This window comes from Triturus cristatus, chromosome 8 (assembly GCF_964204655.1).
Source record: "Triturus cristatus chromosome 8, aTriCri1.1, whole genome shotgun sequence".
Taxonomy (NCBI): Eukaryota; Metazoa; Chordata; class Amphibia; order Caudata; family Salamandridae; genus Triturus; species Triturus cristatus.
The window spans coordinates 1,199,239,489-1,199,256,202 of NC_140591.1; the positions used below are offsets into that span (position 1 = coordinate 1,199,239,489).

General features: G+C 43.7%; 1 protein-coding gene across 2 annotated transcripts in view; it reads right to left on the reverse strand.

The window, feature by feature from the left end:
• The window catches only part of VWA3B (von Willebrand factor A domain containing 3B), a 983,684-nt gene that overhangs the window by 135,457 nt on the left and 831,513 nt on the right, over positions 1-16,714 (reverse strand). For both annotated transcript variants that reach the window (XM_085622889.1, XM_085622888.1), the window contains one exon: positions 11,889-12,066. In XM_085622889.1, coding sequence (XP_085479015.1) covers positions 11,889-12,066 — 178 coding nt within the window. The remainder of the gene's footprint in view (positions 1-11,888; positions 12,067-16,714) is intronic.

Genomic DNA, 16,714 nt, shown 5'->3' on the forward strand with positions numbered 1-16,714 from the left:
ATGAACGTCAAAGAGGTATCAGGTTTACCATCATGTACTTAGATGAGAAAGACCGCTTCTTGGTCATTCCAATTGAGGGCTGGGATTCTCAACCACAGAATACTAAAATATAGACAGAATTTCAGGATATCACAACTGATGCTTTTAGAGCGATTCACACACCATGAATGCTAGCTGATAATACTTGCACTTTTTTTGGCTATCTGGGCGGTACTGGGCGGTTTGATTACTAGCATAGTCCAATCCTAATATACATTTAAATCGCCTAAACATGTGTGCATACATCACATACAGACTACACAGCACAGCATGGCTCGCTGTCAAACAGTAGTGATGCTGGGGAGCTGAGGCTTGAGGTGCCAGATTCACAATCCACACCTAATGCTCCTTCCCTATAACTTGACCACGCCCCCCTGCCCTAGTGACTTGTGCTTGTTGTCTGAAGCTGTCAGTACACATGTTCAGATGTCATGCCAGCGAAGGGATTTTCCAGGCTTTTGCATGAGATATGTTTAATCTGGGATTACTGACCGCTGACCGTAGATTACCTGGCGGATTTCACCAGACTCATTAGTGCGGCTTGCGAGGGGGCCGTCCCAAGACAGGAGGGATCAGAGGTCCCCTGGGAATAGCCTCTCTGCCTACTAGTGACATAAGAGGCAGACACGCTGCTACGGAGCCTGCCAGAAATAGTATTCCATGCAATCTATCATTCAGGCATTTCTAAAGCAGTAACATTTGAAACTACGCTGTCAGCGAAAGGAAGAAACCTCTAAAAGATGCTCAAGAAATTGCAGACACGTTATTTTTCTTTTCAAACCTTAGAGACTGTGTTTCTTAATCAAATTATAAAAATGAATAAAATTATAAAAATGGCGTTTCCCTCATTCAGGGCCACCTTGTTCCATGTTGCTGGAGACAGGAGGAAAGACAGGCCTCATTCCTTTGGGCTCCTGCGCAGTGCATGGGGGGTTTCAGGGATTCCGTGTCTTAGACACAAACATAGTGGATCTCTAGAAGTGTCAAGGTATGGAGCATGGGTTGGCCTTAATCTGTGATGGCGAGTTCCTGCTATTTCAAAACGGACCTCTTCGTATGCCTGTGATAGAGCGCCATGTTGTTCTGAAATTTGTAGGGGTGCATTATAATCATATATATAATCATATATTTAGTGGGAACTTAGTAACGTGTGGTTTAGAAATTTAGTACTAAAAGCAGCATATATTAGTGCGAATAGAAATGTAATCATGCCATTTAAGAAGTTCAATGTAGCGGTTAATCGAAAATGTATGTTAGATAATGCATAATGAATTTGTTCACGTATAATGTGATGCATTAGGTGTAAACGTGCACCATATTAAAGTCTGCACGTGTAGTTGTGTTTATTCATGTGTGAAGTATAATGAAAGCAATGCTTATAGTATGATTTTAGAAATGTGTGCTTAAAATGTGTAAAGGCCTGATCGCATATACGTTTAAGAGAAAGGCCTATTCGTTCTTATGTTAGCTGAATATTGTAGGCCGAAAATTGTTTCCCTTGGAAAGGCTCTGGGTTTTGAGATATTCACCAGATCTCAGAGAGTGGAAAAGTTTCTCGTTCCCATGTTTCTGTTGCAGGTGCAAGGACACCTAGCTTGTTAGAAAGACTAACCCTTTGTTTTAGGAGTTAGGATGGTAGGAGAAGCAACTATGGGAGTACACTGGAATGCAGATATGATACTTTCAGCGGAGAAGGTGCCTGGGACCCAAGGTCAAGTTAACCGACTTTGAATAAAGTATGAGTTTCGGTGGAAAAATACAGGAGGAAGACCTGGCTGAAGAGGTGTGACGGAGGGCATGTTCTACAATGTTGGGATTTTAAATTAGGGACAGTGCCCCGTGGGTTGAGTAGTTGAGGATTAGATGGGAAGCTAGAAGGAGCGTCTTAGAACGAGCTCTGTAGCTTGGGCTACTGATTGAGCAAAGTGAGTGCACTTCTAAGGAAGTCTTCACTTCTGACACCTTTTTACTCTCTTGCCTGGGGAAAATGCTAAGTAGGGATGTCATCTTAGAGATAGAGTAGGGATAGACTAACTTTCTAGGTTGATGACTTCTAACTTAGAGATTGGAGAAGATATTTGTTGCCTAATGCTTCTGGAGCTAACTATTCTTCTTATTCTGAGTCGGATGAGCCTCCTGCGTAGGATATTTTTTGTACTAGTGCCCATTTATTTTCTTAACCTCGTGATAAGGTGCTTGTATGTGCAATTATTTTTGGCTTTGTAATAAACCCCTAAATTTTTTAATTCGGAGTCAGTAATCTTTTGGAGTTTCAAATTGGTCTTGTTTGATTATGTGATAAAATTGGAATTTCTTCCCTTTACACTATTTAGCAGATAGAAAAATCCTGGCGACCTGAGAGGATTCTTGGTGATGGTAAGATAGATAAGAATCCGGCTTTATCACCTGTGATAGGCGAACCTTTCTCAGCACAGTTAGCAAATTATTTGCTAGGAAATAAGGTTTTAGGTCTACAAGTCATTCGCCGTCCATCCGAATTTTAAGGGAATTGTCTTACCATATACCAGATTGGAACATTTTACTTCTTCAAAGACAGCATCCGGGAATCAAGACCCACAACCAGTAGAAGGACCAACCCTAACTGAGCTATAGGATGAAACGGCACCAGAGAGCAGGATCCTGGAAGTGTGAACACTTCCCTGTTCAGTCTCCCCCTTCAGGATACAATCTTTGGTACTTACAGACCCTCCCATTCCTCACACCCTCATACCCTCTCTGTTATATTTCCCATCAGCATACATGCCAACCCTCCTGATTCAGGCAGGAGACTACCAATTTCAAGGCTAGTCTCCCGCCTGCCGATTCCTGCATTCAAAAACCTGATTCCTCGGCGGGCTTCTGCCGACCGGGACTGGTCTAGTGAGACTCGCAGTATTCGCTGCCAGTAATTTGCTCCTGCAGGCCAATGCACAGCATATTTGTCATGCGCTCTCTGTCTGCCACAGAGCTTTTTCCGTGCTCCTGACAGGTAAGGGGAAAAAACATGTATCTGTATTTCTGATATCCGGTCCTGCAGCAGCACACTTTCAAGTCCCATACATACCAACAGACCCAATTCAGGCCTCAATATAGTCAATGAAATATATACATTCTCCAGAATATCTTTCTAAAATCATCCACTTTCCTCTTCTAAAATGTTGGCATGTATGTTCCAGGGCCAACTTTTGGCATAGGCAAGCTGGACCCAGGCCCAGGGCACTGACCTGCAGAGGAGCTGTCTAAGCTCCTGTTACCTGGCTCTAGTGATTCACATGAAAACGCTTCCACTCATTTTTCAAACATGCTGCAGGTACTGTCTTTACCACCCCATCAGAATGCTTTCCTGCCCTCCCTGTCCCTCTCACGCTCCGCTGCCTCACACTATTAACTCCCCCACGCCCAACAAAAAGCTTGGCATGCTCATGAGGGGCTAATCTGTGAGTGATTTGGGTGAGTTGGGTTAGGTGCATGGGTTCCGAGGTGAGTCAGGTCTCTGATTAAATTAGCCAGGGACTGACTGACATCATAACACAAAAGGGGCTTCCTGCTTCCTCATTGTATTAACCATCAGCAACGAGGGAGTCAAATATCGTTCCCCCCAAGGCGCCATCCTGGCAAAGAACAACCCTGTTTGCCATCTTCTGCTAAGTAATCTACCAAACATCTTCACATCAAAAGATCCATTTAGATTTTTGAGAGGACAAAAGCTACATAACGGTTTACATGCACGTGGTCTACTGATTGGGACTCTACTTGACTATTTAGAGAGGTAGAGTGCCTTACATTTTAATACTTGTGTATTAGTACTGTTTTAGTCTTTTAAATTTTTGAAATTCATTAATTTTTAATTGTAGAAACGGATGCTAATTGTATTCTATTGCATTGTGTTGTATTGTGTTGAATTGTGTTGCATTGTATTGTATTGTATTGAACTGTATTGTATTGTATTGCATTGCATTGTATTGTATTGAACTGTATTGTATTGTATTGTGTTGTATTGTATTGTATTGAACTGTATTGTACTGTATGGCATTGTATTGTATTGTATTGTATTGCATTGTATTGTATTGTATTGAACTGTATTGCATTGTATTGTATTGTATTGTATTGTATTGAACTGTATTGTATTGCATTGCATTGTATTGTATTAAACTGTATTGCATTGTATTGTATTGTGTTGTATTGTATTGTATTGAACTGTATTGTATTGCATTGCATTATATTGTATTCTCGGCAGGGGCCAGATTACATACAGGTGCGCTGGTGTTAGACACACACACACATAAAAGATATAATAATGGCAGCAGTGTGTACGCTTCCTTTTCCACAGAGAACAGGTGCACAGTGGACATGGACAGCAGCTTTGCAAGCCTTCCTCTCAGTGAGAAGCTGAAATAGCATGACGGAGAGGATGCAAAAGTGGATTCAAAGGAAAGCTTACAGACCCGAGTGTGAACAACACCGATATAAACAAGGTTCTGAGCCTGACCTTGGACTGAATGCTCCCAAGAGTGTCTGTGATGGGTGCATTAAAGGTTGGTGATATAGAGGGAATTTCTCTATCTAATAACTGTCATTAATCAATTGTCAAGCACAGGGTGCAGATGTTGGAGTAGGTTCAGTGGTGATGGTGGGTGTTGACTCTCTAATTGTGCTGGCCGTTTGATGTCCATGCTCCAACCTGAGGGAGACCCTCTAGAGGCTTACAGAAAGATCTGGGCTAAGATCAGTTAAGTTTGCCTGATTCATGGGGTACTTGCCCTCACCGGCTCTCCAGCCTTGGTGGGCTTCATGGGCGTTGCCATCTTACCCTCAATGATGCTTAGTTTGCTTGATTAGGATTCACATGCTGTTGAACTTGGCCCTTTTTGCAGGGTCATCCCTGAATTTTTTGCATTCCGCCTGTATTTTTTCTGACCTGTTGTTGGGGGTTTTAAGACTCTGGGCACTTTACCATTGCTGATCAGTGCTAAAGTGAATATGCTCTCTTTTGTAAATTGCGGTTATGGATTAGTGATTCCATGATTGGCTTATTTGGTTTACTTGTCAGACCCTAGTATAGTGCACCATGAGTGCCCAGGGCCTATAAATCAAATGCTGCTGGTGAGCTTGCAGCACTGATTATGCCACCCACAGATGCAGCTTGTAAAATATGGCTCAGGCCTGCCATTGCAGAGCCTGTGTGCAGTCTGGGACTGCCATGTTGACTTGGTAAGTGCACCCACTTGCCAGTCTCTAAACCTTCCCTTTTCTACATGTTAGTCACCCCTAAGGTAGGCCCAAGGTACTCCTGTGGGAAGGGTGCATTGTATGTGAAAGGTAGGACATGCTCTGATGCGTGTGGGATGTCCTGATAGTGAATCACAGCCAATTTTTGTTTTTCACTATTGCAAGGCTACCTGTTCCCATAGTCCAGAATGGGCGGTTTGATTATAACATCTTATAATCCTCACTGACCAAGAGAACAAGGTGAAAAAACGAGTTCAGTATGCCTAAACTCAGAATATTAAAATACATTTTTTAGTGTGGGTGATTTTTACATTCTGTGTTTGGAAATACCACTTTTAGAAAGCAGGTATTTTCTTGTCAAACCATCCAGTATGCCTCTGCTAGGTTTCTGTATTCCATGTCGGGTTTGTGAGTCACAGGGGGCTGGAGAGGGCCTTGGCTCCAGCAGTCTAATGAGTCAGGGCTGGGCTGAGTAGGACCTGGGTTGAATAGAGATTAGGAGGAGGAGATTTCCTTTCACTTGCCTGAGCCTACATAGAATAGAGAGTAGGGGGAGAAGATTTCCTTTCAGTTACCTGGGCCAGGTCTGATTTCAACAATGCTGTCTCCACCTCCTGCCAGGAAGCTGCACCAGGGAGGACAGAACTGGTTTTGACGAGGTACAGACACTCTCTGCCTTCAAAGAACAAAGGATTTAGTAGTATAACTATTGGGGCCGAGACCCCAGAACTTTAGATCACTTCTTGGAATCAAGACAAACCTTTGCCAAAGAGAGAAACCAAGAAAGGTGAAGGAAGAGACTGCCCCTGCTGTTTGGGGTTGGCCTGCAGTGGTTACTTATTGCCAAGGAAAGGAGAAAAGGAACTTTGTGTGTACTTTGTCATCTTGAGGAAGATCTCCAAGTGCTTGAAGCTGAGCTTGCCTCCTTTTCTGAAGTCTCAGGGACACAAATACTTCACCACCAGCTTCCCTGAATTTCCTTGCTGGGAATTCTGCCTGCAGAGAGGTGCCTGCTGCTGTTTTTGGGGCCTCTAGAGACTGCGTGTCGCTGGGAGCTGGAAGCGCGATGCAACGAGGAAGAAGCGTGTCGTCACCACAGCTGTTGCCATCGCATCGCCAAAGAAGCGTGCCGCCGCCGCAGCTGTTTGCAGACGCATCGCCGAAGAAGAGTGTTGCATCGCTGGAGAAGCGTGTCGCTGCCGCAGAGGTTGCCGTAGTATCACCGGAGAAGCGTGGTGCAGGGCCTGTCGCGGCTCAAGAGTCCACCGAGTTCGCCGCATGACCGTCGTGTATGCACGCATCGTATCCAAGTTGTCGCATCGCATCAAAGACGCCATCTTGTCGCATCGAACCGGATCATCGCATCACATCGAGGCCCCATCTGGTCACATCGTAACCGGAACGCAGTAGGAAACAGACGCATCACCTCCTCTCTGGTAAGGAACCGATGCATCACCTCCCCTGCGCTGCAGTATGGAACCGACGCATCACCTCCCCCGAAGCGAGGAACCGACGCATCGCCTTCCCTGCGACCCTTTTGTTAGTTTTGCATGACGCATCCAAGGTACTTTGAGAGTAAAGTGTTGCATTTACCATCTACATTGAACTAAGCTATTTCAACCATTTGAAAGTCATATTTTTGAATACTGTATTGTGGATTTTTGTCGTTTGGTCTTGTGTTAAATCTAGATAAAGATTACTCATTTTTCTAAACTGGTGTGGTGTCCATTTTTTGAGTTTTCACTGTATTACTGTATGTGTTCACAAATGCTTTACACACTGCCTCTGAGATAAGGCAGTTTGCTTGTGCCAAGCTACCAAGGGGGTGAGCAGGGGTTATTTTAGGTGGGTATCCCCCTTTCCCTGACTAGAAGCATGGGTCCCTATTTGGACAAAGGTGCAAACCATTGTCAACTAGAGACCCCCAGTTGTAACACATGCATTTTTTACATGCCCTTCTAAGGTATCCATCCTTTCCCATAGCTGCTTCTTTAAGACCTTAAGTTCCCGACCAAAGTCAGGGCTACAGTTAAAGCCATCTGGGCTAGATCTGATAGCTGCTTCTGTGAAATCAACTGCTTAGTTGCTATAAGAGTCTGTCGGGTCGATCGGCTGTTTTCCTTTTTTTCTTTTTACTTTTGCTGGCGGTGGGCTGTACTGAGGTAAAATGTTCTCCGGACTAATCAGAAATAGTCTATTGGGCATAGTTGCTGTGTCATTTGTTTGCCATGTATTACTGTTGATGGTGTACTATGGACCCTATTTCCGGTTCTCATCAGGACTTTAAGGATGTAGGGACATCGGAATGGCCAGTATGCTTTATGGGAGTGGCATGACTGGGACTAATGTTATTAAGGTGACACAGCGAGGTGCTCACCTACGTGAAATATACAATTGTACGCACTCAAGGGTATATAACTCATTAACCCCAATCTAGACTGACCTGCTTTAAGAGGTCCTTCCACAGTGCGGCAAGCTGCCGCAGGTAACCGCTTGCCAGAATTCTTGTTGTGAGGAGGTGTTGACAGCAATCTGGGTATACAGAGCTGGTGTGGATGAGTAATTCTTCAGCCTGGCACGTCTGCACACAGCGCGCTACTAGTGACTGTCACTGTCAAGTCAGGGAATTCAAAGCGCCACACAAAAAGAGTCATGGTCAGGGGCGTAGCTTCAGGGGGTGGGGGGTGTTTGGAGTGTTACACCCCCCCAAAACTGCTTTTTCAGGTAAATAGTTGAGTACATGTGCTTTCAGTCTGGTATTGTGAGTTGTCTGACTGATTTCACCAGGAATGTTTCCATACACACAGGCAAGAATGCGCACACACTTTCTCCCTGTCTCGGTTTTGAAAGTCTTCAAAAATGTTGAATATTTTCCAATTTATTGAGTTTTCTCTCACTTACTAACCCTACTAATCCTCATTTCTCTCCCTTTTCACTTCCCCTTAAGCCTCTCTTGTGAGTCTTGCTTGTCGTGTAATGTATTTTAACATTATATGCCAGCGCGATTGTTGAAAAATCTGCAGCTCTCACCCCCCAACCACCACCCCCCTCCAATCTTACTGAACAAGCTACTCCCCTGATCCTGGTATGTTCAGAGTGTGATCTAAACAAAAATGTGGCATAATCAGAGCCTTCCTAGAACCCAAACGCTGATATAATATGAGCCCTGGCATAATCACAGAAGCTATTATTATTAAGAGAAAGCTGCCATAGATTGCCACCTCACTGCATGGTGCGAAAATGGGCCAAGTGGATTTTTTCAGATTTTTGAAGAATCATTTCCCCTAGACAAGTTGGTATTTTATAGCACGGTTACAGTGGTTATATAAATATTGTTCCCAGTTTTCCATTTCTAGTGATATTTACAGATAACTACAGACAAAAACATATTAATTGTCCAGTCTGTATTTATTTTTAAACATGGAAAGAAGCAGAAAATATGGCTCATTGGAGAGATTTTCTTCAGTTCTGTCAATAACGACTAACAGAAAGACATGCAAAGGAATTAAAAAAACACAGAGTTCCAAATAAATTTTGAACGGATGAAAATTTGAAAAAGTTATACTATTATGCTCAGGTTTTCCTATGTGTATTAAGGTTTAATAACATAGCTGATTTTAGCACTAAAAACTCATCAAGCATCAAGTATGAGTGTTCATTTACTGCTTAAATGAGTGCAGGAATATACACGTTAAAGCTTTACTTTTTCACAACACACCAAATCAAAATGGATAAAATTGAAAAAATGATTAAAAATAAGTATATACAAAAAGTGAAAAAAACACACCATGAAACCAGGAGCCCTAATTCGAAATAGGATATTACTCTTTGTGCGTCTCCATACATGGATTCTTCATACGGCCTTTTCAAGTGTTTTAGTTATATAAACATGTTTAGATCATAATGTCATTATGTATGTAGCATGAGCAGGGAATATCCAAGTACATGTGCACAAGATAGAGCTGGTCTGTTGGAATAGCCTTTGGATTTGGCCTCTGCACAGTAGTGATATGCTTTTATCATTACACTAGTTCCGAATAGCATGTTTTATTGTGCCACACAACACACACACACATACATACACCCACACACACTTTTTCTCCTACTTTCTCTCTTTTTTTTCCTCACTTGGAAATGGAGTGCATACCTTTCCTTTTGTGGTTTCAATATTTGGACAACTGTGTACGTCTTTCATGTACAATCGCAAAAAATGGTAATTACGATTGCCACATATGTGGTCATCGCTCTGAGTGCTTTCCAGAGAGGCCAAGGATTAGATGAGCAAGTAGTCTGACCACCTTTATGATCCACTGAGAGGCACCGTGAGGTACTGGCACTGCATTCAGCCTCATCTCCTAAGCACCCCTTCTGGCCTCGTCATCAACCACCACCAACCACCACCCCCACGCTGAACTCACCCACCCACATACTAAGAGACTACTCACTTCACAGTATGCACCATACAAGTGTCATATGTTGCATGAGAAACTACAGAAACACAACATCTGGAAAAGGTACATTTTCTTTTTGGAATGCAAGATGAGGTCAATGAAATCCAACAAGAGAAATGTAAACATGCATCGCTGAGATGGATTACCTTAAGGGTTTTTACAGTAGTTGAGAAATTGATCAGGGTCTTGACATTAAGGTTAGGGGGCTAAATGCGAGACTAGGCATGGCTCCATTTTATGGTCAGTTTGCATTTATTGTGGGACCTGAAACCTAGACAGACCCGCACCACGTATAGCCCTGAAGAAGCGGCTTCTTTCAATAACTGTTGATGCATGGATTTTCACCTAGTGAATTGAGATGTACTGTCACCAACTGAAATCCCACCTGCTTTTATAATAAGGTGGTAAAAGGTGTTTGCACCAAGTACTGCCTTATCTTACTACCAAGAACAAGAAATTGCGCCACTCAAAATATCTTTTGATACAGTCCCTGGAACCGCCTTACGTGTACTTGGAGAGATATTAAAATCCTAAATAATTCCGACAGCGGAGAGCCTTCACTCATGGGATAGTGAGATAGAATTCCATTCTGAGCAAGAGTTTTCAGCTCATCTTCTTTTCATTGTGTAATAGTGGCTCTTAACTAGGTGCCGAAGTGGTCCATGAAGAAAACGTGTGTCAACCGATGGAACCATGTGAGCTGCAATGTCTGCAAACCAGAGCTTTAAACGAACTGTTCCTCACAGGTACTGAGTACTTACACTTTCATTTGAAAGGCAGAGCATCTGCACTTCTCAGTGGGGGTTCATTCCTTTTAATGGGAGAGTACCAGCACTTCTCAACAGCACAGAGGATCTCTTGGTCAGTGAGTACCCACACTTTCATTTGAAAGGCAGAGCATCTGCACTTCTCAGTGGGAGTTCATTCCTTTTAATGGGAGAGTACCAGCACTTCTCAACAGCACAGAGGATCTCTTGGTCAGTGAGTGCCCACACTTTCATTTGAAAGGCAGAGCATCTGCACTTCTCAGTGGGAGTTCATTCCTTTTAATGGGAGAGTACCAGCACTTCTCAACAGCACAGAGGATCTCTTGGTCAGTGAGTACCCACACTTTCATTTGAAAGGCAGAGCATCTGCACTTCTCAGTGGGAGTTCATTCCTTTTAATGGGAGAGTACCAGCACTTCTCAACAGCACAGAGGATCTCTTGATCAGTGAGTACCCACACTTTCATTTGAAAGGCAGAGCAACTGCACTTCTCAGTGGGAGTTCATTCCTTTTAATGGGAGAGTACCAGCACTTCTCAACAGCACAGAGGATCTCTTGGTCAGTGAGTACCTACACTTCTGAAATTCTATTTCAACCACTGCTGCTAACAATCTACTGCCCTCAAAACATTTTGAAGCTTCGTGCAAATTGCAGTGCTTGTATTCACGTGATGTGTGCACCTCTGCAGGCAAACCAACCAGCAGGCAGAAAGCTAGAAGTCACAGAGAACATACCCAGGATCCTTCAGTTAGCCTGGGGCTAAGCCAGGGTCTCAAGAATGCTAAACGGCTTCGGTGTACAGAAGTTCAATCTACAGACGTATTTTGTGACACAGATTACCACAGAAAAAACAGCAAATTGGAACACTGACGCCTGTACTATAGGCATATTCATGACTGGGCAAACCTGTGCTGCTGTAAGCATAGGCAGGGTCAGTATTTTAGGCTTCACCACTTGAATTATGCAATTCTGCGGCAACTGCACTTTCCACATTATTATGGATTTGCCGAATTTGCCACATAATCCATCGTTTGCTGCATAATTTGCAAGCTTAACCCAAAAAATGTTTTTTATGCTCAAATGCTTCAAAAGTTACTAACAACGTGTTGACATGGGTTGCTAACTAGTGAAGGCCCTTCTCAAAGGTTGGCTGAACACCTTTTAATTGGCTATTGGTGTATTTGAGGGTTAACCTATTACTAAGTGTAACCTTTGCAGACATAGCATTACTATGTGTAAAAAACACAAAATAATGAAGCAATACTATCACAAACCGCGCCACATTAAGCCGCATAATTTCCTTTTTCCTGTTGTATAATTTAGTCAACCCTGCCGCATAATTTGGGCCTTCCCTGTCACATAATTCAAGTGGCCCTGATTTTAGGATAACAGTGCTACATACCTGTTTTCCCTCGTTGTGTCTCAGCCTCTCTTCGGCCAGCAGGTGTCAGCCTTTCGAACTGCTTCAGAAGTTCCATTTGCTTCTGTAAGATCTCTTTGTGCTCTAGTCTTAACACACCACTGCCAACACCTCCATGTGCCTTCAGAGATGCTAACTCCTCCAAGCAGGCTTGAATTTTCTGTTTATTTCGAAAGTCAGGTAGAAATGTTGGGTGTTACTGAGATGCTAAAACAGATGAATATTAGATGCATGCTGCAGAATGTTTTAATCTCTGGGCATAAACGAATATAATCTAAAATAAATAATGAAATTCCGAAATGAACATGAAAAACACTCCAACATCCTTCTGTCATATTTTTGTTCGAGTATGTTGACTCGCAGTACAGCACACATGTAGTCATAACATATGTATTCATTTTATGTATATACCAGCCAATCTGTAGCAGGTGGCTCAGTCGACTAATACATCCACTCTTGGTATACGTGTTTCACCTCGAGATAACAAAAACATGTCATTTCAGCGCCAAGATACCCTTAAGTGTGAATATGCGCTTTGTAAATGAAAGTTATGTTATTTTTACATTATTAGTAAAAACCCTTTAATTACATAAATTGTTGCCATTTTGACTATATTTTCCCAATATATCTTAGATATGTCTTACAAAAGAAAAGGACACTTAGTAAGAAGCATGAAAATACATAGCACCTCACATGACAGAGAAAACTGCACGATATTTTAGCAGCTGGTGTCACCAACAATGCAGTGGCGTGGCTGGACCTTTGGCCCACCGTGGCGGCCCCTGTGTTTACCGCCGCGTGACAGCCGCACGCAAGAGCGGGGGTGGGGGAGGTTGCCACCCCCAAAACTCGTGCCGCTCCGGGCGAACCGAACTGCCCCCCTCTTCTCCATTGCTACGCCACTGCACCAATGCCCTAAATAAAGGAACCACTTATTTGGTACAACACACTGAGGAGATATTATGGGGCAGATTTACAAATTTGTTACGCAGCGTAGAGCAGCAAGCAAAGTTGCTGCGCTAGTGGAAGGAAGACAGCAGAGATGCGCCATATCAACTAAGATAGGTCACATTTCTGCTGCCTCCTATAGCTGGTGCACTGCGTGCTGCCTAGCGCCAATGCAGGAACCCTTGCACCACGGCGATAGAGATAGGGACGGGATACCTTGCTGCACAAAAACAATCCTTAAAGGCATTTTCCTCTTTCTATGTGTGCTGCAGAATGCAGCACACATAGAAAGCGGAATTAGCTAGGAAAAATTAAAATATTTCTTCTCGGTATGCCTGCTCCAGGGAGGCATAGCTTTTTGGCACATTCCCAGGTTTACTGCCTTTAGTACATATGGGAATGTGCCAAAATCCATGGGTTGGTGGATGGGAACGGCCACGGTCCACCAATGGAACGCCTCCCAAGTGCAAACACTAAGCATCATGCAGCATGCAAAGCTATGCAAATCTGCTTTGCGTGGCTTTGTAAATCACAAAAAACATTTTGCATTGTAGCTGTGCCCAAAAAGTGGCACATCCACAACACAAAATGTTAGTAAATCTGTCCCTTAGTTTTAATACTGAAGCGCACACACCCCAAGGATGGGGAAAGAATGTGGCCACATGGCTAGAGCGGGTGACCTCAAAGCGGGGGAACTTGGTTTGAGTCTCAGCAGAGACCCTCAACATCCTGTGATTCTGGGCAAATCACTTAATCTCCCGGAGCCTAACAAAAAAATGAATGTGTCCGTCTGTAACATAACTGGTGCTCCTGTAAAGTGCTCTGATACATTCGGGTCGAGCTTATGCAATATAAAACTCCAACTAAAAACTGTTTCATCTAGTGTGACTCTGGCTTTTATCGGTTTGATACGGACCCAACCAGATCAAATTAAAATTGGGCAATAGTGAGTATGCTTGCTAAGCATGGTTTTGCTATCACTACTGCAGCTTGGATACTGCACACAGGATTGCATCTATAGCTTGGGCGTGCTAGTATCCCAGGTTTCTGGATACTTGTCTTCTACATGATGGGCCCCAGTCGCAAAGGCAATCTTAGACTAAAGTCTAACTTTAGACTTTTGGTATTCACAGAGGTCATTTACGACTCATATCTTTATGTACGCAGTTGGGCCAGAATCTTTGCACCTGGGGCGTACTCTCCGCACCTGGGGCGCACTCTCCGGCACGGGCAGTACTCTCCGTCTCGATCCTTACTCTCCGGCTGGATGGAGTGTAATCAATGGGCCGGAATATAATATTTTACTCAAAGGAACATTAGGAACATGTGATAAATGGTAGAGGTGGTAATGAAAACCAGTTTGGGAAAAGGATGTGGCCGGACACTACTTCATATCACAGAAAAAGTGTGCTCCTTTGCATCATGTTACATGCAGTCCATGATTTGTGCTCCCCTCAGTGTTGAGCAGTCCATGATTTGTGCTCCTCTCAGTATTGACTGTAGTGTGACACTACAGAAAACACTGAGGGGAGTGCAAATCATGGACTGTATGTAGCATGATGCAAAGGAGCAAACGTTTCTAGGATTTGATGTAGTGTCCGGCCACGCCTTTTTCGCTGCCCAAAATGATTTTCATTACCTCCTCTACCATTTATCACACGTTCCTAATGTTACTTTTAGTAAAAAATTGTATTCTGGCACATTGATTACACTTCATCCAGCCAGGGCCCGGGCCGGAGAGTACGGCCCAGGTGTGGAGATTCAGGTCCAACTGCGAACATAAAGATACAACTCATAAATGACCTCTGTGAATACCAAAAGTCGTAAAGTTAGACATTTTTCTCAGATTGCCTTTGTGAATGGGCCCCGATGTGATTTGCTGTTTAGGTATCTCTACCAGCGCAGTGCCATGAAAAAACACCCCTTAGGTGATTACTCTTTTTTGTGGATTTGCCGCCTTCCAGAGGGTCTCTTTTTCACCCCAGCACTCTGTCGCTATATCTGTCAGCTCGTGCTGGCTGACTCCCCTAATGCAGGGAAGAGAAGGTAAAGTGGGCTTGATGCATTATTGGAGATTGGTGATCTACTCGGAACATTGCACTGGTGCTGCGCCATTGGCTATCAACGGAAATGCTTTCCTGAATGACTGCCCTCTTGACAGCTCTCTGCGCTGGTGACAGTCATCGAGTCTACCCTCCATTTCTGTGTTTATAATTCAAGGCCTGATTGAGAAAAAGATGCAGGAAGGTTTAAATTGTGGATTTCCTCAGAGGATTCACATACATTCCCAAATTGAGAATTAAAATACATCCAAAAGAATATGTTGGGAATTTTTCTAAAATTGAAACTGAAGAACCACAGCTCGGACAACCACACCATATTCCCCAATGCTACCATTCCAGGCGCTGTTAATACATACACAGGGGGTTGAGAGTGGGTGCTTCCAGAACTGGTTGGACGAAGGCACGGAAACCGTGGGCCCACTATACCGAGATGGGAAATTACTCTCCAAATGAAGACCTGTGAGAGGAGTATGACATATCAGCAGGGTAGTTCCTACAATATAGCACGATCATAGCGACGGTGAAGAAACACTGGAGAGGACAGGGCTCGGAACCCCTGACACACCAAAATTGCCAGTTCCTCTATTCCCCTGAGAACACTTTCAGGTCTCTATGGCGCACTCTGGGGGGACATTAACTCACCAGTTACCCAACTGAGAGACAAGTGGGAGTAGGATGTGGGTATGTCCGTAACAGATGGGGATTGGTTTGAAATGCTGGAAGTCACCCCGAAAATATCCCGCAAAGCACGCTTCAAACTCATGCATTACTATGTCTTGCATGGAGCTTACCTCACCCCTAGATGCCTTACAACTTATTCCCATATATCCCACGAATGCCCTAGATAGCACCCAAAATGGCAGGTTTGCTGCACATGGTATGAGGCTGCCCACACTTGACTACCTACTTGATGGAGATAATGCACTTTCTGGCAGACATAATGGACAGATCCATTGATATATCCCCTAAGATGTGTATCCTGGGCGTTTATCTGCATCCAGCCACACACAGGTTAACATTCTGATTTTTTTAAAATTGTTTTCAATGCAAAACAAAAGACATAAAACCCAAGTAAAAGAAAGCATGAGATTGACTCGGAATAACATTTCAATGTATTAGATCACATGCGTTTTTTGATGCATTCGTACTTAATAGCATATCTTTAAGATACAAGAAGCTTCTTACATAAGGTCCTCTCATTAATTCCTGCAGTGCCTCAAGTGATTCCTAATCATAGCCCCATTGACCAGTACCGTATTGGGAGGTGATATAGTACCTTTGATCACTGGTAACGTAATGCTACCCTCATCCCAGTCTGCCGTCTTCGCTGTTAGGGGCGACATCCCCTCATTAGCATTCTGTGACTCAAGTGGTGTTACATTTGCGTTATTTAACAAGAAGGTTTGGTAGGGGCCCCAGTAGTTCCTAGAGCGGCTTCTGGGGGGTAGGAGTTTACTATATGTATCAGTTTGAGTATTACAATACAGCATATCTGTATGCCAGTCTGCTAGTTGGGGAACCAAGCCTCTCATCCAACGTAATGCTATCCTACCTTTGGCTAGTAGGAGGCCGATGGCCACCAACGGACGCAGGGTCTTATTCACTGAGAGATCCCACCCAAGGAGTGCCATTTTAGGATCAGGTTCCAGGTCTGCGCTTATAATAATCCCCAGCTCCCTGAATACTTTCTCCCAAAAAGAATAAACCCCTGGACATTGCCAGGCCAGATGCCAAAAACCTGCTCCTCCCAACCCACATCTAGAACAATTAGAGTTCTCTGCAAGACCATGACGAAGC